At 48.5% G+C, this 24,846-nt stretch overlaps 1 protein-coding gene across 11 annotated transcripts in view; it reads left to right on the plus strand.

The window, feature by feature from the left end:
- SHANK3 (SH3 and multiple ankyrin repeat domains 3) overlaps positions 1–24,846 on the plus strand; it is a 430,757-nt gene that overhangs the window by 166,156 nt on the left and 239,755 nt on the right. For 10 of the 11 annotated variants that reach the window (XR_014538733.1, XR_014538734.1, XM_083572536.1 and 7 more), the window contains 5 exons: positions 5,959–6,110; positions 8,008–8,175; positions 9,520–9,636; positions 10,705–10,782; positions 21,510–21,576. Coding sequence is in view for 9 of the 11 variants with exons in the window: in XM_083572536.1 (XP_083428662.1) it covers positions 5,959–6,110; positions 8,008–8,175; positions 9,520–9,636; positions 10,705–10,782; positions 21,510–21,576 (582 nt within the window). In the remaining 2 variants the exon portion in view is untranslated. Of the gene's footprint in view, positions 1–5,958; positions 6,111–8,007; positions 8,176–9,519; positions 9,637–10,704; positions 10,783–21,509; positions 21,577–24,846 lie in introns of those variants that run through there. The other variant, XM_083572535.1, reaches the window with a different exon arrangement.

The following is a 24,846-nucleotide window of genomic DNA, read 5'->3' on the forward strand; positions in this document are numbered from 1 at the left end:
AAAACGAAGTCCCTTGGATGTTGGAAGATCTGGAGCCCAGAAGAAGTCCCAGGGCTCCCCTTTCCTGCCGGGAGGTGAGACCAGCTGACACCAGCTCTTTCCTCCAGGGGTTTTCTCTACCTGGCTGTGGTCAGATCTTTCTGGACTCCCACCAGCATCTCGCAGGCATCTGTTTGGCAACTGTGAGAACAGGGTGATGGACCAAACAGGCTTCCTTTGGCCTCATCCATTAGGCTCTTCCTCTGTTTTTATTCCCACTGGTCAGTGTGACCAATGGCCAGGGATGGTGGTGGCTGCACTGCAGCAGCATTTGGGGGGGGCACCCTTGCTTCCCCCCCTCCTTCAAAGGTCTCATTGAGGAGTCTCTGGTGGGTGCAGAAGGGGGCAGGAGGCCACTGCGAAGGGACCCAAGGAGGCTCAGGTTTAATAACCAATAAGGGCAAGCTTAATAAACTTCATTTAGCCCTTTAAGGAGACAAAATGCGTTATGTATAATTTAAGCAAATGGTTAGCTGGCCCGATATTGCTGCCTGTTATATTTATGAAGCAAAAGCGTGCAAGTTCCCTGCTCGCACCCGAACAACAATTAATTACCGAGAGATGCAGTGCTGGAGCGGAGGGGGACGATCAGCACACGCCGCAACGTTGGTCGATCTCCTTGCCAGTTGGCAAACAGGAGAAAAATAAAATAAAAGCCGAAAATAGAAACCATCAATATCTCCTTATCTGGGACTGTGGCGCTTAGCCTTGCTGTGCAGAATCGCTGCAAGTGTCACCAGTGCCATTTGGCTGGGCGTCTGGAAAAAGGAGAGAGTTCTGTCGGGATCTTTCGTTCCTTGTCCCTTTCATTTTCTGTCCTCTCTACCACTCAGCAGCTGGGAGAAAGGATCAACCCAGAGTGTCTCACTCTGCCGCTCCCAGCCTCCTCCAAAGGAGAGATGAGGAGAGGCCTCAGCTTGGCTCAGCTGGCAGCATCTTCAGGAAGGACTGGGGAGGAATCTAGACACACACAAAAAAACGCTGTGAAAAAGCTTTAAAAAAAAACACTGTGAAAAATATATTGAATTTGCCATAGCTCACCACCGCCATCTAATGTCACTTTTGTATAATGCACTTAAAACACACTTAAAACGTTATATTTGCAGCTGTATAGCTGAGTCCTGATAAAGGTTCCCTGCCTGCAGTGGTGTTCCTGGGGGGGCAGTCCTCTCCGGGTACCATTCCGAAAGGGGGTGACAAAATGCTGACCCCCGATTGGCGACACACACACCCCGGGCATACACCGCTTGCTGCACACACCCTGGGATGCACACCATGCACTGCGGGCAGTGTGCCACACCCCCGGGGATGCGCGTCACACCCCCTGGGATGGGCGCCACTCCGGGTACCAGAGCAGGTTGTATCGCTTCTGCCTGCCTGAAAAGGATCTAGTGGTCTTAGTGGACCACAAGCTTAACATGAGTCCACAGTGTGATGCAGGAACAAAAAAAAGCTCATGCTATTCTAGGCTGCAGAAGTCTAGGGTCCAGCTCAAGAGAAGTCATAAAGGTAAAGGTAAAGGTACCCCTGACCATTAAGTCCAGTCGTGGACGACTCTGGGGTTGTGCACTCATCTCTCTCTATAGGCCAAGGGAGCCGGCGTTTTTCTGCAGACAGCTTCCGGGTTATGTGGCCAGCATGACTAAGCTGCTTCTGGCGAACAAGAGCAGCACACGGAAACCCCGTTTACCTTCCTGCCGGAGTGGTACCTATTTATCTACTTGCACTTGATGTGCTTTCGAACTGCTAGGTTGGCAGGAGCAGGGACCGAACAACGGGAGCTCACCCCGTCGCAGGGATTTGAACTGCCAACCTTCTGATCGGCAAGCCCTAGGCTCTGTGGTTTAGACCACAGCGCCACCTGCGTCCCAGGGAAGTCATAGTCCCACTCTAGTCTGCCTTGGTCAGACCATATCTGCAATACTGTGTCCAGTTCTGAGTGCCACAATTTAAGAAGGATGTTGATAAACTAGAAGATGGGCAGAGGAGGGCGACCAAGATGATCAAGGATCTAGGAACCAAGCCTTGTAAGGAATGGTTGAAGGAGCTGGGTGTGTTTTGCCTGGAGAAGAGGAGGCTGAGAGGAGATATGATGTATCAAGGACTGTCCCATGGAAGACGGAGAATTTTTGCAATTCCATGATTCTCCTTTCCAAGCGGGAAGTGGCAAGGCCCTTTTGCCAGGAAAGGAGCTGCTGGGTTGCTGTGGCTACAAAGCCAGGTTTCCAACGCTTTGCGTGCACTTCAGAGATTTCATGCTCCCGTACTGAATCCTCAAATGACCCACCAAAAATATCAGGCTTTCTCTAGCGAGAGAGAGATTCTGCCCTTGGATTTATCCATCCCAGTGTCATTCAAAGCCAGACTATCCCTCCAGGCTCCTGAGAGCTTTCTGACTCCCCAAGTGCAGAAGGGATCTTAGCGGCTTGTTGGGGTTTTGGGAAAGGTCGGGTTCAGAGGCTCCGGACGAGATGCTGAGTCCACAGCAGGCCGGGGCGGCTCTGTGCTCCATTTCTGGCATGCAGAGGCTTCAGGGGACTTGCAGCTGTGAGCTCGTAAACCTTTATGGGCTGGAAATAATCCAGCTTCTGCTGCTGTTTGCACCTCACGCTTTGTGCAGGAAGGGAGAAACGCTGGGATGGAAAAGGCTTTTAGGAGATGTGATTTGTTGGAGTGAAGTTTCTGTTCCTCTGCCTACCTTTCAAGTGAAGACCCAGGGAGATGGACAGTGGGTTGATTATTTACCATTATTATTATTACTATTAATACTATTATTATTATTTTGGGGAGAGGCATCCCAGCTCTGCAAAAGACTTAAGTCCCAAACTAAAAAGCTGAAGATCACTAATGCCTAACTCCACTCTAGGGACGTGGGTGGTGCTGTGGGTTTAACCACAGAGCCTAGGACTTGCCGATCAGAAGGTCGGCGGATCGAATCCCTGTGATGGGGTGAGCTCCCGTTGCTCGGTCCCTGCTCCTGCCAACCTAGCAGTTCGAAAGCATGAAGTGCAAGTAGATAAATAGGTACCGCTCCGGCGGGGAGGTAAACGGCGTTTCCGTGCGCTGCTCTGGTTCGCCAGAAGCGGCTTAGTCATGCTGGCCACATGACCCAGAAGCTGTACGCTGGCTCCCTCGGCCAGTAAAGCGAGATGAGCGCCGCAACCCCAGAGTCGGCCACGACTGGACCTAAGGGTCAGGGGTCCCTTTACCTTTACCTATTTTTAAAAAACAAAAACTTTCCCCTCTCAGACAAACTCTCCTGTGTGTGTGTCTGTGAGAGAGAAGGAAGGGGGAAGAGAGGGAGATCTTGAGCAAAGCCTCACTGGATGGCTGTGTTCTGCCTCTGCTGCCCTTTGAATGATAGCTGCTCAGAATTGCAGAGATCTTTGGCTGTTGCACTCAGGTGCTGCTTAATTTTGGGGGTTCTCTTTGGGGCATCTGACTGGCCATTGTGAGGCAGGATGCTGGCCCAGAGGGGCCCCCTATGGTCAGATGAGAGAGGGCTTTTCTGATGAGCAGGAAAAAATGGCCTGGGAGGAGTGGGGTTAGCTGCCCCTTCTAACTTTGGGTGACAAACCCAAAACTGCAGTTTTCCATGGCTGCATTTTCATTTTGCTTTTCAACCGGGGTGTGTGTGTGTGTGTGTGTGTGCCCGAGTGGCTGAGCATCCCACACACTTTGAGAATTAGTCACCTGAGCTTCTGAGCTCCACCATCCTGACTTTCTGCTTTTGTTGCCGGGGGTGGGTGGGGTGGAGGGAGATAGATGAACTCAATGAGAGAGGGCATCTGAATTACTTCCACCTGTGAGCAGGAGACTGCTAGGCCTGTGGGAATGTTCAGGGATGCAGGAGAGGATATATTGTTTGATTATAGCCTTTCCAACTTGTGTTAACAAGTTCACAATTTAGCAGAGTAACATTCCCCTTTTTTAAACTCACAGCGGATGTGTTTGCTCAGGCCCGCTAAAGCCTCTATAATAACTGTTCTGGTATTTCCCCCTTATTCCCTCATAAAAGATAAGATACAACACAGCCTTCTATAAAAGTATAAAAAGAGTTTACTTACATTCTGCTCACAATCGGATCCCAGAAGGCAGACTTAGCTTCGAAAAGTAACATACACCTGGAAACTATCTCATAAGGAGACAGTCCCTCTGTCCTCTCTTGGCTAAGAGAGCATCTTTGGCTAAGCAGATGTTGCTTCTTCGATGCATGTAGTCAAAGAGAGAGAGATGGCTGCCCTGCCCTGTGCTTTTGTCGTTACCTGCACAGGTGAGGCCACGCCCACCACTAGTCACATGCAGAGGAAGTCTGTCCCAGCCCAGAAGGAAACAGAAAGTTGACCTGCTGGCTGGACAAACATTCCTCCCCAAGTGTAAACATGTCCACTCTAGGAATATTGTACTTGACTGCTGTTGTGTTTCACATCCCACAAGGCCAACCCCCATGCTGAGGAAATGCCCCCACAAGAATGAAACAGCTTCACTTCAGACACGTTTAGCAAACCACCCCAAGGCTAGCCAGCAAGACATGGATGCAAACATCTGTTGCACTTTGCTTTAAAGAATAACGAAAACTGATGCACTTATTTCCTACTATTCTTTCGGAAACGCCACTGGTCTCCCCTCCATGCCCAAAGACCTCCTGATATTTCCAGACTTTACTGTGCCCCTGGGGCAAATCCTGCTGCCCCTGTTGGTGTCAGGATGTGCCCAGTTAAAGGATATGAAGCAGCATCTGTTGGGGGTGCTTTGGGAGGTTTCCTTCCAATTCCTGCTTGGACCAGGTGATCCCTCCAAGTGATCCAGTAGCTCACCCTCTTTTAGTGCTCACTTGACAACTCTCAGCCTCTCTCTCTGAGGAGGAAGAGCCATAGCTCAGTGATGCAGAGCACCTGCAAAACCAGGTGGGTCTGGGCATCTTCCTTGCCTGAAGCCCTGGAACTAGTCCTTTTTAAATATATTTTTATTGGTTTTTTCATCATTTTATACATCTTAACATAACCATTTCAAACATTAAAGTACAAGGTTCTTGAACCTTCGGACCTCCTTCGCTCCCTCCATGGGTTCGACGTTAAAAATTAAATATTTGCTGCATCTTTTACCCTTATCCATCTGTTAAATAACCATAATTATCCAAAATATTTCCACATTACAAGTGTCATTGCATCCCTGTCACAGATTTTAGCTGTTTAAAGTGGTCTTTTAAATAAATTACAAATTTACTCCAGTCTTTAGAAAATACTTGATCTTCCTGGTTTCGGATCTTCCCCGTCAGTTTTGCCATCTCCGCATACTCCATCAGTTTCGTCTGCCATTCTTCTTTTGTTGGTACTTCTCCTTCCTTCCATCTCTGGGCTAGAAGCATTCTCGCTGCTGTCGTTGTGTACATAAAAAGTCTTTTGTCTTCTCTTGGTAACTCTTCACCCATTATACCTAGTAAGAAGGCTTCTGGCGATTTGACATGTATTTTTGAACATTTTCTTTAATTCATTATATATCATTTTCCAGTATGTCTTTACCAATGTACATGTCCACCACATATGGTAAAAAGTACCCTCTTTCTCTTTACATTTCCAAGACAGTTTTGAACTTGTTTTGTACATTTTAGCAATTTTACTTGGTGTTAGATACCAGCGATGAACTGGGACCAGTCCTGACCTGCCTGCAGCTTCTTGCTCTCTCGCCCATCCCAGACCCAACTCCCACTGCTACTGTTTCCCGGCAGAAAGAGCAGGAGATCTAGGGCAGGTCCCGTCAGGAGGGGAGGGGGCAGGTTTCAGCGGGATGGGGGCTGCGAGGCAAGCCCACCCCTCCTCAGTTGTGGGGCTGGGCCAAGAGTTCATGGGGCGCTTCTTCCAGACACATTTCTCAGATGTGCACCTTCTCTTTCCTGGGGCGGGGTGGGGGCCTCTCCAGAATGCCCCCTGACGATGGCCGCCCAGCTGGAGTATTGTATCGACATGATCAAAGCCCTGAGGAATGGAGGTGCCCACCTGGATTTCCGGACGCGAGAGGGCATGACGGCTCTGCACAAAGCTGTCCGGTGCCGGAATCACACTGCCCTGATGGTGAGTTTGCCTGGAGCCTCTTTCCTGTTCCTCCTGCTGCTCTCGGCTCGCTTTACTTATTAGCCCCCCCCCCTCAATTCCACCACACCCCCTCTCCCCCTTATGAGTTTGCCACCTCTGAGCAGAGGGTCTCAGAGCTGACCGGCCTCCCATGCATCTGCCCAGTACCTCTGCCTAACCTTGTGGGGTTTTTTTGGGGGGTGTTTCCCACTCACCATGCTGGGGGCCACTTTCCTGTGTCTGGGGGTGTCACAACTGGCTGCTTTGCAGGTTCTGGATGTTCTTGGTGCGTGGGGGGAGGCAAGCATGGGGAGGTGGCTTAGCACACTGCCCCCGAACGGGATGGGGGCGAATGCCTTGATTCTCATCGTTGCATCCTGCTTGCTCCTCCTGTAGAGCCTGGAGACCACCCTCCCTTGCCCTGTAGAGGCGGACCATCTAGCACTGAGTTAACCTATGGAACTCCCTGCCACAGGAGGCAGTCCTGCCCCCCCCCACCTGGGTGGCTTTAGAAGAAGATTACCGTATTTTTTGCTCTATAAGACGCACCCGACCATAAGACACACCTAGTTTTTAGAGGAGGAAAACAAGAGAGAAAATATTCTGAATTTGCTCAGCGCTCCCTTTAAAGAGCCGAGCCGAGCCTGCTGGCTTTTCCAGGAGGTGGGGAAGGGACGACGGGCAGCTCCTCAGGGAAAAGCCAGCAAGAGCCGCACACACGCTCCACGCAGCTCTTTAAAGGGAGCACTGAGCAGAGCCTCCCGCCTGCATTCGCTCCATAAGACGCACACACATTTCCCCTTACTTTTTAGGAGGGGGAAAGTGTGTCTTATGAAGCGTAAAATACGGTAGTCAACTTCAAGGAGGAGGAGAGGGCTTCCTATGGCTGCTTGCCAGGATGGCTCTGCTCTGTCTCCAGTGCCAGAGGCAGCAATCCTTCTGAATCCCAGTTGCTGGAAACCACAAGAGGGCAGTTGCCATTTTGGGGTTTGCCTTGGGCACCAGCGTGTCTTGGGCCGGCCCTGCTATCCCCTTAATAAAATTGGGGATGTGGAAATGAAGCTCTGAGGTCCACTAGGGTCATCTGACGGTGCGCATTGCACCATTTACATGTTCGTCATCATCACCATAGTTTATTTTCACGCCGCCTTTCTGTTGCTTGAAACCACGCTCGAGGCAGCTCACAGCATGCAAAGATTTACGCGGCAGCAAAAATATATTGTGAAACTATAACAAGAGTAGTCATGAGCAGCAAACTGAAACATCGAAAGGTGCACAGCAAGATTAAACAATCCCCATGCAAGTCATAATAAGACGAAAGATGAAAAAATTAAAAGAACCACAGCAAAATCAACATCTCCAAGATTAAGTTGTGAATTCCCCCCCACCAAAAAAAATACGGCAACTCCAAGAATGGTGATGATGGTTCATATAACACATTTTATGCATTCATGAAATGCTTTGTTTACATTAAGTCAGTAATGTGTGCAACGTTCTTGTATGGTAGGCCACTTTAGTCTTCCTGGGCCGCAAATGGGGTCTGATGCCAATAGAGATTTTTGCTTGCCTAAAGCCACCAATTAAATTCATTTCGAGACTTGGAGAAGGGAGACCACCTTCTCTCACACCCTGAGCCATGCCAGGAAACCAGCTCTTGCCACTTCCACCTCATACCCAGGCATTCCTGGACTGCATCCTTGGTGGGCAAAGCTGCTAAAAAAACCAGCAACCCGCCTCCCTCCAAATTCCTAGCGGTGCTCCTGCAGGTCCTGGAACGGCGTCCTGGCATTTTGGGTGTGTGGTCTGCCTCTGCCCCGCCCCCTCGCCTTTCTCGCGCCGAGAGGTCCAGCAACCACTGACCGACCCCCCCTGCCTGCCTGTGACTGTGTTTGCGCAGACGCTGTTAGACCTGGGTGCCTCTACAGATTACAAGGACAGCCGTGGATTAACGCCTCTGTACCACAGTGCCATGGTTGGAGGGGACCCCTACTGCTGTGAGCTCCTCTTGCACGACTACGCCAAGGTGGGCTGCATCGACGAAAACGGCTGGCAAGAAATCCATCAGGTGAGGCTGCGAGGCGGCTGCAGGTGGGTGGGTGGGGAGGCTAGCACCCAGGAAGGGGGAGCTCAGCCCCCAAGCAGTTGCCTGGTGGAAGAGGCCCCACGTTGGGGAAAGTGAGGTAGCTGCTATACTGGGTTATGGTGGCATTTTGGAGCAGGAGGCAAGCATGTCATCGATGCAATAACAATGCATTGGTGTGGAGTTACCCTGGACCGTACATAAGGCTGCTTCACTAATTGTTCTGCAATGCTTCCCCAATGTTACTGCATTCCTGCCTTCTTGTGCTCCAGCACGTTGGGGAAAGTGAGGTAGCTGCTACACTGGGTTATGGTGGCATTTTGGAGCAGGAGGCCATTGGAGCACAGATGACACTTGGCTCTGCTTTTCCGCAACACCTGAGTCTGGAGAGGCCGTACATCATCTGGGTTGTTGTCTGAGGTGGAGTGGATGAAGGCCAATAAACTGAACTTGATGGAGTTGTGATGATTGTTCCCATGTCCGAGAAACTGACTGGTTGCCCGTTCTGGATTGGGTTAACCTCCCTCTGAAAAAACACGGTGGCAGTTTGCAGGCTGCTCCGAGATCAATCTTTGTCACCAGAGGCTCAGTTAGCCTCAGAGGCCGGGAGTGCCTTTGAATGGTTTTGGCTGGCACGTCAACCATGGCTGTCCTTGGGACAGGGAGAATCTGGCCTTAGTGGAAGGCAGCCCCATGATGTTTGGCCCATGATACGAAGCACAAGGAGCCTCCATTGTCTCCCAGTACGTTTCGAAGCACAATTCAAGGTGTTGGTGCTGACCTTTAAAGCCCTAAACGGCCTCGGTCCAGTAGACCTGAAGGAGCGTCTCCACCTCCATCGTTCAGCCTGGACACTGAGGTCCAGCACCGAGGGCCTTCTGGCAGTTCCCTCCCTGCAAGAAGTGAGGTGACGGGGAACCAGGCAGAGGGTTTCCTCGGTGGTGGCGCACGTCCTGTGGAATGCCCTCACATCAGATGTCAAGGAAATAAACAACTACCTGACTTTTGGAACTGACTATTATTATCTTGGTGGATCCCACTCACCCCCACCCTGCCCCCCACCAAAATAACGCCTTTCTAAAGTGTTATTTCAGCTATGGAATCATGTCTGCAAAATGCAGCATAGATGATTTAGAATAAGTAATTCAATGTTGGAGGAAGGCGAGCCTGTAGTGTGTGTGTTTTTCGGAGGGTGATGGTGGAGGGCCATAGAAAGTGGGGGGCACGGTTGATGTGGTTTGTTGAGTCCAGCACTTGCTGCTGTCCCCCGTGTGACCAACCACCTGAACTGAGACTTCTCTGCCCCCCCTTCCTTCCTTCCCCAAACAGGCCTGTCGCTATGGGCATGTTCAACACCTAGAGCACCTTCTTTTCTATGGGGCGGACATGACAGCGCAGAACGCATCCGGGAACACAGCCCTCCACGTCTGTGCTCTCTACAACCAGGTGAGTCCTGCCTCCCCTCGCTCTGACCTTGGGCCCCCTCCCCTGGCAGACCAGCCCTTGAAGGCGGTCAAGAGCCCTCCTCCTTCTGCACCCGTGCAGTTCTGCAGGCAGGCAGGTTGGACTAGATGACGCTTGGGGTCCCTTGCAACATGACAGTTTTGTGATTCTGCATCCCTTTTGCCTGCATGAAGGGAAAGGGGTGTTCAAGGGGATTCTTCCCAGCTGGCCCTCCTCAAGATTCAGCTCCAGGATATGCAGAGCAGTTTAAAGGAAACCACTGAGTGCATTCCCCTTACGACTTGAAAGTGTAGCTGAAGCTGAGTCTTGGGTCCAGGGATTCCAAGTCAGCAGAGGTTCAAGCCTACTCTGCAAGTTCTGACACCTCTCCTTCTTCTTTTTTTCCCCATAAGATATTTATTAGAATTTTCCATTTTATACAAAGAAAAAAATTAAAAAGAAAAAATAATAAAAACACATAAAGTTCACAACTTATTTTTCAATAACATATTTCCCTGACCTCCTCATGCCTCCCCTTCTTGTATTCCAGTTCAAATTATTTATCCAGCAAATCCTTATCTCATAGCATTACAGTTAAAAAACACCTTATTTTCTATCCAACTTCTTAAATTATTGTAGCTTAAACTTTTACTTATATACAAAGAAAAAAAAGAACCATTTTTTCGTATTCTTTTGTACCATTACAGCTAGAAACCACTTAATTTCAATCCAACATCACTCAACATTCATTAACTGACACCTCTCCTTCTTTCCCAGAAAGTAAAATACTTGTTCTCAAACCTTTTCAGGGAACACTCCCTCCCCCCCCCCAGTTCCAGAAACTCATCCTCTGTGCCCCCAACCCTACCCTACCCTACCTCGGGTTACAAACGCTTCGGGTTACGTGCTTTCAGGTTGCGGACCACGGGAAACCCAGAAGTTCCTCGGCCTCTGACTCTGATTTGCCAGTCTGGCAGTGCAGGCTGTTCCCATGTTGCTCTCCCCCCCAAAAAAATAAAAATAAAAAATAAATCAGGAGAGTTCACTCTGCCTTTCTTTTTCCCCTGCCAGGAAAGCTGCGCTCGGGTCCTTCTCTTCCGTGGTGCAAGCAAGGAGATCCGGAACTACAACAGCCAGACAGCATTCCAGGTAGGAGAGCCCAGCAGTGGGGCCAGGGAAAGGGTCTCTGCCTCCTGGGCTGCCCTCCCAGTTCCACCCTTCCATGTCTCCCTCGGAAGATGGCTGCAGAGGCCCCCCATGTGGGTTCTTGCCCATCCGTGCCATCGGCCTCCTCTCTTGGGGGGGGGGGGCCAACTGCGCAGGCAGCAAACGGAAAGGGAGGCAGTATTTGCCCAGGAGGGAGAGGCATGCCAAGAATGGCAGTTTTATCGGGGAAGGGGCCAGCCAGATCTGCGCCCCTTGGCAGAAATCCTATAGAGTCAGTGGTGCCTCAGACCCACCCTGCTTACTGTGGGGCAAGGGAAGAAGAACCACACTCTAGAGCAGAGTTGGACCCTCCTGCAGACGCTATAGGGCACCCCACCCCAACAGCCAGCATGGTGAGCATTTGGGCCACACCCAGACTCAGAGTATTTTATTGAGGTAATAGCAACAATAAGTAATAATAATAATAATAATAATAATAATAATAATACAATATTTATTTATACCCTGCCCATCTGGTTCCCCAGCGACTCTAGGCAGTTTACAGCAAAATATTAAAATACAATAATTCATCAAACATTAAAAACTTCCCTAAGCAGGGCTGCCTTCAGATGTCTTCTAAAAGTCAAATAGTTGTTTGTTTCTACGGGGCGGGAGCCACCACCAAAAAGGCCCTCTGCCTGGTTCCCCATAATCTCACTTCTCGCAGGGAGGGAACTGCCAGAAGGCCCTTGGAACTGGACCTCAATGTCCGGGCCGAACAATGGGGGTGGAGATGCTCCTTCAGGTCTACTGGGCTAAGGCCGTTTAGGGCTTTAAAGGTCAGCACCAACACTTGGAATTGTTCCTCTCAATTATAATTATAATAATGCATCTCAAAGCTCATTCTCAATGGCTGCCAATTAACTATCTGGCTAAGGGCTTACCTCACAGCTTTCCTTCGGTTTACTGCTGAATCTGAGCAAACATGGATTGGGTTTTCTCCAGATTGGCGATTGCTCCAATTTAGCACTAAAGAGCGGCTTTCCCAGGTTGGGGGAGGGGAAGTGGCAGGGCCAAGTCTGAAACCCACTTGGATCTGAGTGCAGAAAGCACGGGATGTCCAGCCTCACCTTGAAGACTTGCAAGGAAGGATTATTTGCAAAAAAACAAACAAACCCCTGCCTTCATCCTCAATGCACCCCACCCGGGCAACCTCACCATGCCACAGGTGACCTTCTGTGCAGCTGACAGCAAGGAGCCTCATTCTGCACCCCTACAATTTAAAGCAACTACTCCCTTCCCTTCTTATTCTCAGAGGAAAGAGTGAAAAGGTCCTTCTTATCTAGGGGGCGGGTGGCTTCCAAATTGGTGGGTTTTGTGGTGGGGGGATTGAATTATTCAACATTTATTGCAAACCACTTAGAGGCTTTTATTACAATCAAGGTTTTAAATACATACAGATAGATAGATAGATAGATAGATAGATAGATAGATAGATAGATGATAGACAGTCTTGTTTGTCTTTCTGGAAGACAGATAGATGATAGATAGATCTATCTATCTAACAAGACAGTCTTGTTAATTGTTCTGGAAGATAGATAGATAGACAGATGATAGAGAGATGGAGAGATGATAGATAGCTAGATAGCTAGATAGCTGGATAGATAGATAGATGATAGATAGATAGATAGATGATAGATAGATAGATAGATAGATAGATAGATAGATAGATGATAGATAGATAGATATAGATGATGGAGAGGGGAGGGAGAGGGAGAGGGAGAGAGATACCAACAAGCAAGCATGTCATTGATGCAATAACAACACATTGGCATGGATTTACCCTGGCCTGTCTGCACATAAGGCTGCTTCACTAATTGTTCTGCAATGCTTCCCCAGTGTTACTGCATTGCTTCCTTCTTGTGCCCCAGCACAGCAAAAGCAGGTCAAAAAGAATCCATCAGAACTTTTGTGGTATGAAAAGTTGCGGGATTTTAGCAGGGAGCTATGGGACATGCACACATAACTAGCCAGGCTTCCTGCTGGCCAAGGAAACAGAGAAGGGGCAATGGGGAGTCATGTCCCCCCAGGAGAACATGAGAAGAGCTTGCTGGATCAGGCCAATGGCCCATCTAGTCCAGCATCCTGTTCTTCTCACAGTGGCCAAGCAGGTGCCTCAGCTTTGAAGCCCACAAAAGCAGGATCTGAACACAAGAACAACTCTCCCCTCCCGTGGTCTCAACAACTGCCATCCAGAAACATTAGCCATCCATAGCCCTCTACTCCTCCGCGAATTTTCCTAATCTTCTTTTGAAGCCACCCAAGTTGCTGGCCATCACCGCCTCCTGTGGCAGGGAGTTCCATAGGTTAACTGTGCTGTGCAAAGTGCCTCCTCCCCACACCACCTTGACCCCAAACCTGCTAGAGCAAGAGGGGCAGGACTCACCTTCTGTCAGGAGTGCGTGCAGGAGCCGGGCCCTGTGACTAGTAGGGCTTCGCAGGACTGGGGCCTTCCTAAGTTTGTTCTGGAGAGGCAAGGTGCAGCTGCACAGGTGAGGCCTATTGTTAACTCACAGCACCTGGTGGCAAGAGCCGGGAAGGGATATAAGTCAACATTTCCATTTGGCTCTTTGCCACAGCAACTTGTTTCCTGCCTTGCTGCGTTTGGCTTCTTGCTTCCTGATCCTCGGACCTCGGCTCCTTGATTCCTTGCTCCTCGACCCTCGGACCCTTGCCTTCGTGACTCCTTGCTTCTCGACCCTTGGACCCTTGACTTCGTGACTCCTTGCTTCCTGACCCTCAGACCCTTGCCTTCGTGACTCCTTGCTTCTCGACCCTTGGACCCTTGACTTCGTGACTCCTTGCTTCCCGACCCTCAGACCCTTGCCTTTGTGACTCCTTGCTTCTTGACCCGTGACTTCATGACTCCCTGCTTCTTTAACCTTGGACCCCTGGCTTCTGGACTCTCATTCCTGCTCCCACCCCGCCATCTTGCCCCCGATCCCGACGTCCTAAGCCGGGACTTCGATCGCCCTTGACACCTTTCCTAAAGGTCTGGGGTGGGCAGCTGCCCTGTTTCGACTGGGCTTTCAGCCAGTCAGAAAGGCCTAGGAAAAGTGGAGCGCTCAGCCCGGTTTGGGCGTCGGGAAGCTGTTTCTCCAGCCTCCCGTTCCTCATTCCTGTCTTCCCATTGTGAGTCATGAAATGTAGTTTAGGAGGCAGTTTCTGACAATGTCTGAAAGAGCTGCCTCTCATCTCCACCTCAATGCTGGGCTCCTTTGGCCCTGGAGGGAGGCCACCCCAGGGTGCCCAATGAGGCCAATGGCCCTCTTGGCTTGGGCATGGAGGGGCAGGTGACACTGGAGAAGCCGCAAGACCTGCGCTTTGGAGATGGCCCCCTTCACGCATCCCCCCAGTTCTGCTTTGGCATGCCGACAGCGTGAGTGATAAATCCAGGGCTATTTTTATCGCAGGCCTTTGTCAGCAAGTCTCCCGCGGGAAGGGCAGCAAGAAGCAGCAGCAGGAGGAGCAGGATTCGCTTCGCCAAGGAAGGATCTCTATGACTTAAGGAAGGGCACAGGCCCTGATGCCTGGAGAGTGGGCTGATGGGGTAGACTTTGCGCAAGCCGCAGCTCAGGAGCACTGTTTGTGCAATGGCGCCGCTGAGGAGCCCCATGCTCTGCTTCCAGAGCTCAGCTTTGGCATGTGTGAATAGGGGGTGCCCCTGGGTCCCTGACCCCCAACTGGAGCGCCTCTGAGCACCTGCAAGCTGGACCCTACCCAGAGCAGCTCTCCCACAACCAGACCTTGCCATAGCTGAAAGTTGTGACTCCCAAAGGAGCTCGTGGCATGCAGTGTGTTTCAGAAGCTGAGCACAAATGTTGGGGCAGCCGAGAGCTCCTGAAACATTTCCAAGTCTGCATCAGCCTAACTTGCTGGAGGCAGCAATTTTGCTTCTGAATGCCAGTTGGTGGAAACCACAGAAGAAGAGAGGGCTCTGGTGTTCTCCTTGCAAGTTTGCCCAAAAAGCATTCTGGCCAGCTGCTGTGAGAATAGGATACTGGACTGGAAGGGATGCTGGCCTGATCCAGCAAGGCTCTTCTTAGGCTTTTTATGCCCAATCACTTGTGAGTCAACAGCTTATGTTGCTTCTGGCATTTCTGTGCCCTGTGTTCTGTGCAAACAAGGGAAGACCATGAGATCCCTCTCCAGGTGAATAAGATGTCAGGCTGTAAGCCCAGGGGAGCTCTTGATGAGCCATGGCTGCTTAGACCAGCCTGGGTGGACCAGAGGGCCAATCCTGGATAGGGTCTGGAATCTAAGCCTGGTAAGGAATGGTTGAGGGAGGTGGGTTTATTGAGGGAGTCTAAGCCTGATGAGGGAATCTAAGCCTGATGAGGAACGGTTGAGGGAGGTGAGCCAGTGTGGTGTAGTGGTTTAGAGCGGTGGACTCGTAATCTGGTGAACTGGGTTCGCTTCCCCGCTCCTCCACATGCAGCTGCTGGGTGACCTTGGGCCAGTCACACTTCTCTGAAGTCTCTGAGCCCCACTCACCTCACAGAGTGTTTGTTGTGGGCAAGGAAGGGAAAGGAGATTGCTGGCTGCTTTGAGACTCCTTCGGGTAGTGACAAAGTGGGATATCAAATCCAAACTCTTCTTCTTGTTTAGCCTGGAAAAGAGGAGACATGAGAGTCATGTTCAAATATCATAAGGGCTATAATATGGAAGGTGGGACAAACTTGGTTTCCTACCCAAACCAGTAGATTCAAATGGCCAGAAAGGACATTCTGACCCAACATCAGATGGGAAGAGCTCTTTGGCAGTGGAACGGACTCCCTTGGAAGATGGACTGTCCTTCATTGGAGTTTTTCAGCAAAGGTTGAGTGACAGCTGTCATGGATGCTTTAGTGGATATTCCTGCACTGCAGGGGCTTGGACTAGATGATCCTCAGGGTCCCTTCCAACCCTACAGCTCTTGTGATTCTGTAAAGTGGGCACTTCTGCAGGCGCTGGCCTGTCTGTCTCATTCTGCTTCAACTTCCTGAGACTCTGAGCCTTGGTGGTGATCAACATCTGACCGCCTCCCCCTCCCCCGCTGCCAGGGATTCATCTGGCCTCTCCATCTCTGCTAATGTGTGCCATTTTGTGAGTTTCCATTACGGTGGCAGCATTTCACGGTCTTCTGCATCCATTTCATACTTGAGATCAGACTGCTGCATCTTGGATCTGTTTCAGTTCCATTTTGTCAGAAGCAATTATTAACACCCCTCCCTCTCTTGTCCCTCCCCCCGCCTTTGTGGACTCCAGAGGAAAGAAGCAGCTGAACTTTCATCCTGTTTCTCAGCTCCCTCTGGGGTCTCTCCTGTCGAGAGGATGTGGCAGCCGTCAGGGAATGACAGATCCGTACATTTGTAGACCACTCTTTCAATAAGTTCCAGGGTGCCATCCCTGATCATAGAATTGTATAATTGTAGAGTTGGAAGGGACTGTGAGCGTAATCGAGCCCAACCGCCTGAAATGTAGAAATCACTGCTAAAGACTCCCTGAAGGACGCCACCCAACCTTTGCCTAAAAACCTCCAAGGAGGGAGAGTCCATCACCTTTTGAGGTCGTCTGCTCCACTGTCGAAAGTTCTTCCTAATGATCAATCAGAATCTCCTTCCTTACAGTTTGAATCTGTTGGTCTGGCTCCCTCTGGAGCAGCGAAAAACAAGCTTGCTCCACCTTCTAACTGACAGCCTTTGAGGTATTTTAAAGTGGCTCTCATATCTCCAAAAGGGACGCAGGTGGGGCTGTGGGTTAAACCACTGAGCCTAGAGAGACTGTTTGGTTACCCTCCGAACGAAAGAAGAGAGAAATAAAATACTGAGTCTGCACTTCCAGAAGACCTTGGAAATAAACGATTCAAGAGTGGAGATATTCAAGGATATTCCGAAATACTTATTGGATCTTAGAACTAACTACGGAGATCTGGTGGCCCTGTTGAGAAGTAACAGAATTGTTTTTAGGTGGGAATTCCCTCAAGGCCTATCCTTTACCTTTAAAGGGAAAAAGTTCAAAATAAGATCAATGGAAGACAAGGAAAAATTCCTGAGAGATCACGAAGAAGATCTGCAAAAAGAAGTTCTAGAAGAGCTAAGAGCTTTAAAACCAGGAGTACTAGACATAGTACCACCACCTTTGGGATTGGACAAATTAGAAAAAGTGATACCACCGTCAGAACAAGAGGAATTACTGGGAGCAGTTGGAGGAAAGTAGAATAAATACACCATGTCTCTGCAATTATTAAGTTGGAACATTCATGGACTTAACTCCCCGGAGAAGAGGAGGAAAGTTTTTCATTTATTGAAAAAGGAACAATTGGACTTAATTTGTTTACAGGAAACACATGTGATAAGGCTACACAGGAAAGTATTGATTAATAAAAGATTGGGTCAAGAGTTTATTTCATCGGATAAGGTTAAAAAGAGAGGAGTTGTAATTTATGCCAAAGAGAGCCTGTCACCGAAATTTGTTTTTAAAGATGATCAAGGAAGATTTGTGGCAATCGAAATTCAATCACAAGGAGAAAAATTTTTAATAGTAGGAGTTTATGCACCAAATGAGGGGAAATCTGAATTTTTTAAGAAATTGCACGAGACATTGTTAGACTATATGGATTACAACATCATTATGATGGGAGATATGAATGGAGTGGTATCTACAAATATGGACAAGTCGCAGAGACAGATTGTAACTAAAGATGGCAGACTACCAAAAACCTTTTTTGAACTGACTGACAATATGGACTTGATTGACATTTGGAGAATTAAGAACCCCCTAGGAAGAGAGGGAACATTCTTCTCTGAAGCCAAAATGACATGGACAAGAATTGACCAAATATGGATAACTAGAGGACTGGCACCTAAGACTCGAAAAGTGGAAATTTGCCCAAAAACTTGCTCCGACCATAATGCTGTGAAAATGGAGATGAAACTAACACCAATTGGTTCCTTCAGATGGAGGATGAATGACGCCTTATTTAGAGATCAAGAGGTTATCAAGAAGGCCCAAAAAACCTTGAGAGACTATTTTGAGATAAATTTGAATACTACTACTGAAAAAAGAATAATCTGGGACGCAAGTAAAGCAGTTATGAGGGGGTTTCTGATCCAACAGAATACAATAAAGAAGAGAGCCCAAAATGGAAAAAAAGATAAAATTTTAGAAAAAATAAAGGAGAGTGAGAAGAAACTAAGAGCGAAACCAAAGTCACAAGAGATTCTGAGAGACATAAAGTTATATCAAGTGCAATATATGAAGATGATGAACCAGGAAATTGAATGGAAAATTAAACAAATGAGACAAAAGACATTTGAATCGGCTAATAAATGTGGAAAATTGTTAGCTTGGCAAATGAAAAAAAGACAAAAGCTCAATACTATCACTAATTTGGAAGTGGAAGGAAAGAACATTCAGAATCCAGTGGAAATTAGAAAATGCTTCCAGAGGTATTTTAAAGAGTTATATACACAAGGGCCACAGAAAGAATTTGATATAGACCAATTTTTAAAAACAAATGGATTACAAAAAATCTCTCAAGAAAATAAGATAATGCTGAACTACAAAATTACAGAACAGGAGGTAGAAGGTGCCATTCAGAATATGCAGTTGGGTAAATCTCCAGGGCCGGATGGCTTAACCTCAAAATACTATAGATCTTTGAAAGATTGGTTAATTCAACCACTAAAGGAGGTTTGTAATGAAATTTTGGAGGGGGGAAAAGCGCCAGAGTCGTAGAAGGAAGCCTACATTACACTTATACCGAAAACGGAGTCTGAAAAGACACAACTTAATTTGGACTATAATAAGAGAGGCCTATAATTTGGACAAAAAAATTGGCTTCCAGGTGGAAAAATCAAAATTGGAAACAGAATTGTTAGATCCCAAAACTAAGATACTCTCAAGAATGTATAACTTGCTGTTAAAATGGAATACGCAGGATGAAACGGTTAAATCTGCTATGATTAAATGGGCACAAGATATTGGTCATAACATTATGTTTGCTGACTGGGAACAGTTGTGGACCACCGGTATGAAATTTACGGCATGTAATGCCTTAAGAGAGAATATTATGAAAATGATATACAGGTGGTACATGACACCAGTCAAGCTTGCAAAAATTTATCATTTGCCCGATAACAAATGTTGGAAATGTAAAGAAAATGAAGGTACATTCTTTCACCTTTGGTGGACGTGCCCAAAGATTAAGGCTTTCTGGGAGATGATCTATAATGAAATGAAAAAGGTATTTAAATATACCTTCCTGAAGAAACCAGAGGCCTTTCTCCTGGGCATAGTCGGCCAATTGGTGCCAAAGAAGGATAGAACTTTCTTCATGTATGCAACAACAGCAGCAAGAATACTCATTGCAAAGTATTGGAAGACACAAGATTTACCCACCCTGGAAGAGTGGCAGATGAAGGTGATGGACTATATGGAATTAGCGGAAATGACTGGCAGAATCCGAGACCTGGGAGAAGAGTTGGTGGAAGAAGATTGGAAGAAATTTAAAGACTATCTTCAGAAACACTGTAAAATTAATGAATGTTAAAAATGATGATGGATTGAAAATAAGAGGCATTAGCAACAAAGTTAATGAGAATATGCAAAAATGAGTTGAGAATGGATGAAAATATAGAGTTATAATATGTTAAGATATAGAGTTAAGATAAACGAAAGAGGGTAAGGATTTGCTGATTTGATTATTTAAATGGGAATACAAAAAGGGGAGATGTGAGGAAGTCAAGGAAACAAGCTAATGAGTTTAAAGTTACAAAAAATGGATTTGTTTTTAACTTTTTTGTATCTATTCGTTTTTTGTACTTTGTATTTTTATTTTTATTTTTTTTATGTATTTTTGTATGTTTTCTTTTTTATCTTTTTCTTTTCTTATTTCTTTTATGTTTTTGTAAAATTTCAATAAATATTTTATATATATAAAAAAAATAAACCACTGAGCCTAGGACTTGCCAATCAGAAGGTCGGCGGTTCGAATCCCCACGACGGGGTGAGCTCCCGTTGCTCGGTCCCTGCTCCTGCCAACCTAGCAGTTTGAAAGCACGTCAAAGTGCAAGTAGATAAATAGGTACTGCTCTGGCGGGAAGGTAAACGGCGTTTCCGTGCGCTGCTCTGTTCACCAGAAGCGGCTTAGTCATGCTGGCCACATGACCCGGAAGCTGTACGCTGGCTCCCTCGGTCAGTAAAGCGAGATGAGCGCCGCAACCCCAGAGTCGGCCATGACTGGACCTAATGGTCAGGGGTCCCTTTACCTTTACCTCATATCTCCTCTCAGTCTCTTCTTTTCCAGGCTAAACCTACCCAGCTCCTTTAACTGTTCCTCATCAGTCTTGGTTGCCAGACCCTTAATCATCTTGGTTGCCTTCCTCTGCACGCCTTCCATCTTGTCAACATCCTTCCTAAATCATGGTGCCCAGAACTGAACACAGTATTTCAGATGTGGTCTGATCAAGGCAGAAGAGAGTGGGACTTTGACTTCCCTTGACCTGGGCACTAGACCTGTTGAGGCAGCCTAGAATAGCCTTACCCTTTTTTTGTTGCTGCATCGCTCTGTTGACTCAGTGTGCTTGTAAGTGGAACAGGAGACTGAGGAGAGGGTACCTGGACCAGTGTCACCTGGGGGGTTTTATGACTGTGGTCCCATCCACACTTCTGCCTAGATAGCATGGGTCCAAGCAGTTTTCTGGCACGAGTCTGAGCTGTTTCAAGGCACAAGTCTGAGCTGTTTTCTCCTTGCCCCAGCACCCTTGCACCAGCTCCTTAGTGTTGCGTCAGGAAAAACATCAATCCTGAGGAAACCCGAATTGCCATTTGCTCTGAGTGCTAAAGAGCAGTTTCCCCGAGGGAAACCAGTGGGATGAGAGGAATCATGGATAGGCCCTGGGTTGGGATTTAAAGCCCAGGTCTTCCTCACCCAAGTCCAGCACTGTAACCCATGCACAACACTGTGCCTCATGCCGCAATAAACCCACTGCCAGCCTTCCCAACTCAGGACCCTCCAGATGGTGTTTATTTAGGGAACTCAGGGAACTCATTTGCACCTGTTGATCTGCCCACATCCCAGAAAATGCCTGAGTTGGGCTTGTGGGGCCATTGCCATGCCCCATATCTCTTTGTTCCCTGTTCTAGGTATCAGGGCAGCAGACTCACTAACTGGGTGAATCAGGGCATCACTGTGTTCTTACATGAGTAGAATGTGTCCTTTTATTTAAAATGCATCTCTGGGTTATTTGTGGGGCTTAGGGATTTGTTCATTCCCCCCCCCCAAAAATATAGTCCGGTCCCCCACAAGGTCTGAGGGACAGTGGGCCGGCTCCCTGCTGAAAAAGTTTGCTGACCCCTGTGCTTGGGGATCATAGCCACCTCTTCATCCCTGTTCAGAAAGGACATCATTGCAAAGGCTTTGGAAGACCTTTGCCTTCTAGCTTGGCAATTCTGATGGGGGAATGAAATTCCAGACTATGCTCTGGGGAGGGTGCAGCAGCATGCAGAGTTCATTAAGGGATGAGAAGGTAAAAGCGTGCTGCTGCAAGTGGCCTACCTCACAGGGTCGTTGTAAGATTGAACAATATAAATCTCTGTGATCGTTAATTTTGCTTAAAAAACCTCGACGCATCTGGAATACGCAGCCCCACCTGACTCCTGTTCTTTGTCCTCTCCCCTCGTTTCAGGTGGCCATAATTGCGGGGAATTTTGAACTGGCCGAAATCATCAAAACCCACAAAGAGTCCGACGTTGGTGAGTGAGAGTGTTTGGCTTTTCCCGCACTTCTTATCTCCTTGTGCAGCTGAGAGGCCCTTTGACCATCAATGGTGGGAGGTTGGGGCATGACAGTTGTGGTCCTTGTGCCAGGCCAACCCCTGGCCAAGAGGGCCAAGGAGGAGATGCCAGGAGGACCAGAGGACTTGAGAAAGGGTCAGCCTGGCTACCTTGTTAACACTGCCCTGCTTGGAAACCTCTCCCTGGTTTCCCTGAAGTGACCTTGAGTTGGCAGCTTCAGGGCACCTACCCATTGAAGTGGATGAGAGGTGGAACATCACCCTTGGAGCTTTTTGACCCATGACTTCTGGGTTTCCTGGGGGTGGGGAGCCCCTTGATCAGGAGACTCGCCACCCTGCAGTGGATTTTGAACCGGTGACCTCCTTGGGAATCTCTGGCAGCGAGTCCAGCTCTGCCATAAAGTCCTGGCTGGAGTGCCAGCCTGGGCCTGTTTCCCCGGTCATTCTGGGAAGAAGAGGAGCCAGCTTGGGCTAGGCTCTCCACCACGGGCCCTTTGTGTGGCACAGATGCCACGCAACCTGCCCGCCTCCCCTTTGCCACCCAGCTGCCAACAGAAGGGACCTTTTGCATTCCTTGTGGGGCTGCAATGCAGACTGGATACCTCTGGAACTTCTGGCCTAGCCTGTCTAGTGTGTGGAGGGTGACTCTGGCAGGAGGAACAGAAGATGACAAGGTGGCATCTCTTTATCTTGTGGTTGGTTTGAGGTAGGCGATTGGCTGTGCCTCTTCGGGGCGTCTTCTGCCTTGCTCCCCACACCCCTTCCATCCCATATGCAGCTCCTGCAGGGACAATGCTGGTCTTTCCTCCCCTGAGAATGCATGCAATGATCTGCCTCTGGGGTGCAGCTACATTTAGAATGGTTTTTGCTCTTCTGGGCTCCCGCTTGGCAGAGACTGAAGGAAATGATCAAAGGAAGGAGGGTGCATCTCGCATAGAAGGGAGGCTGGAGGAGACACAGGCTTTTCAGCTTGGGCAGAGGAAATTCAATGGCAGGAGATGAGAGAGCATTGCATGAAATGATGAGCAGCACAGAAGGAGGAATCCGGGAGCAAACGGTTCATTTCTGTGGGAATGTTCAGGAATGCGGGAGAGGATATATTGTTTGATTATAGCCTTTCCAACTTGTGTTAACAAGTTCACAATTTAGCAGAGTAACATTCCCCTTTTTTAAACTCACAGCGGATGCGTTTGCTCAGGCTCGCTAAAGCCTCTGTAATAACTGTTCTGGTATTTTCCCCTTATTCCCTCATAAAAGATGAGACACGACACAGTCTTCTATAAAAGTATAAAAAGAGTTTACTCACATTCTGTTCACAATCGGATCCCAGAAGGCAGACTTATCTTAGAAAAGTAACATACACTTGGAAACTATCTCATAAGGAGACAGTCCCTTTGTCCTCTCTTGGCTGGAAGCCAAGAGAGCATCTTTAGCTAAGCAGATGTTGCTTCTTCGATGTATGTAGTCAAATAGAGAGAGATGGCTGCCCTGCCCTGTGCTTTTGTCATTACCTGCACAGGTGAGGCCACACCCACCTCTAGTCACATGCAGAGGAAGTCTGTCCCAGCCCAGAAGGAAACAGAAAGTTGACCTGCTGGCTAGACAAACATTCCTCCCCATGTGTAAAACATGTTCACTCTAGGATGTTGTACTTGACTTCTCTTGTGTTTCACATTGCACAATTTCTGAGTCACGGCAGCGTGACCAAACCAGTGTCTGGCTCCCAACCAGTATGTGGGCTGCCCCTCTCATGACTGGGAGGTAACAAAATTCCCTCTGCATTGAGAACAGCATCTTCAGACCAAGGTGAAGGCTTCCAACTACGTCTTCTCCTTGACAGGCTAGCTTTCTGCAGGCGTGGCATTTTTGTTTCAAACGGAGGGGTGTCCCATCAAGGGAGCCCCCACACCACAGCCTGGAGGAGTGCAGTCCAGATGACAGGCAAGGAAGTTCATTCAGACAGGAGCTTTGCAACCTCAAGGCCTCTGGAGTTTTGTACTCAGGCGGAGACGAAAACCCCAAGCTTGCCTCTCCTCCCTTTCCAGGGAGTTGCTTCGGTTTCCCGCGAGAGAAGAATGGCAGTTTCTTGAGCACCTATCAGGCGCAGGATCAGAGGCAGAGAGCAGGGCCCATTAACAAATGAAAGGGAGATTACATTAATGAGAATTGTCAAACGGCTTGGCTACCAAAACCGACTTATTTAATTTTGTTCCATTGAGAGGGCGGAGGCTGCACGAGATCAATTAAAGGCGGAAAGGCTGCCTTGGCGAGAGGTGGCTATCAGTCCAAGTAGGTCAAATAGCACTGGGGGGAAAGGGAGGGTGAGAGGGACTGGGAGCGGACAGGCGGGCAGCAGGTCCAGATGGCTCCTGCAAGCCAAGGGAATTGGCGAAGGAACAGCCTGAAGCAAACCCTCAGAAAGGTTCTTGAAAAGCCTGCAGAGAAGTGGGATTAGGAGCTGAGGAAGAGCCTGCGGGGCTTGGAGGGGCCAGGTGGCAAGGGAGGGGGGCCAGGTCACATCCAGACCTGTGCTGGGCACCTCATCCCAGCTCCTGGGAAGGTGAAGGCAAGGGCAGGTATCAGGGCCAGGAGAAACACCTGCGAGGAGCGGGGACTGAGTTGGACTCAAAGCGCCATTTGCAGGGATGGGCATCCATTGGCATTGTCAAGGTCATGGCTGTTTCTGCCAGTGGCATGACCACCTCCCAGTGGTTGAAAGGTCCATTCTTCCAGCAGATCCCTCCTTTGGCCAGTGCTGGGGGAGGGGGTGCTCAAGGAAGGCCACGGCCAAGCCCTGGTCGGCGCTGTGCTTCTGCACTCAGCACAGAAGTGATAATATTAATTTCCTGTACTTTTCAAACACATACAGGAACTTGCAGGACCACTAAGTGTTTGTGTGTGTGTGTGTTTGCAAGAGTGTTTTGTGTTGTGTATTACTTTGATAAAATAAATATTTTGTTATGTGCAAATGGCTTGAGATACCTATTAAGTCCATAAATAACCATATAGCATATATTCAACACAAAAATCAGCGACCATTTGTTCTTGACAAAGGACAGCTGGACGTAGAAAGGGCCCCGTCACCTTCAGGAGCTTAGGGCCTCATCAAACCTAAATCCGGCTGAAATATACTCGGAGTCGAGAGTGGATTTCATGCTCTTTATTCAGCTCATAGTGGTGAGGAGGAATGGAAGTTCCCCCAGAATGTCTGCTTTATATACATTATTTA

This window comes from Podarcis filfolensis, assembly GCF_964270895.1.
Source record: "Podarcis filfolensis genome assembly, chromosome: 10".
Classification (NCBI taxonomy): Eukaryota; Metazoa; Chordata; class Lepidosauria; order Squamata; family Lacertidae; genus Podarcis; species Podarcis filfolensis.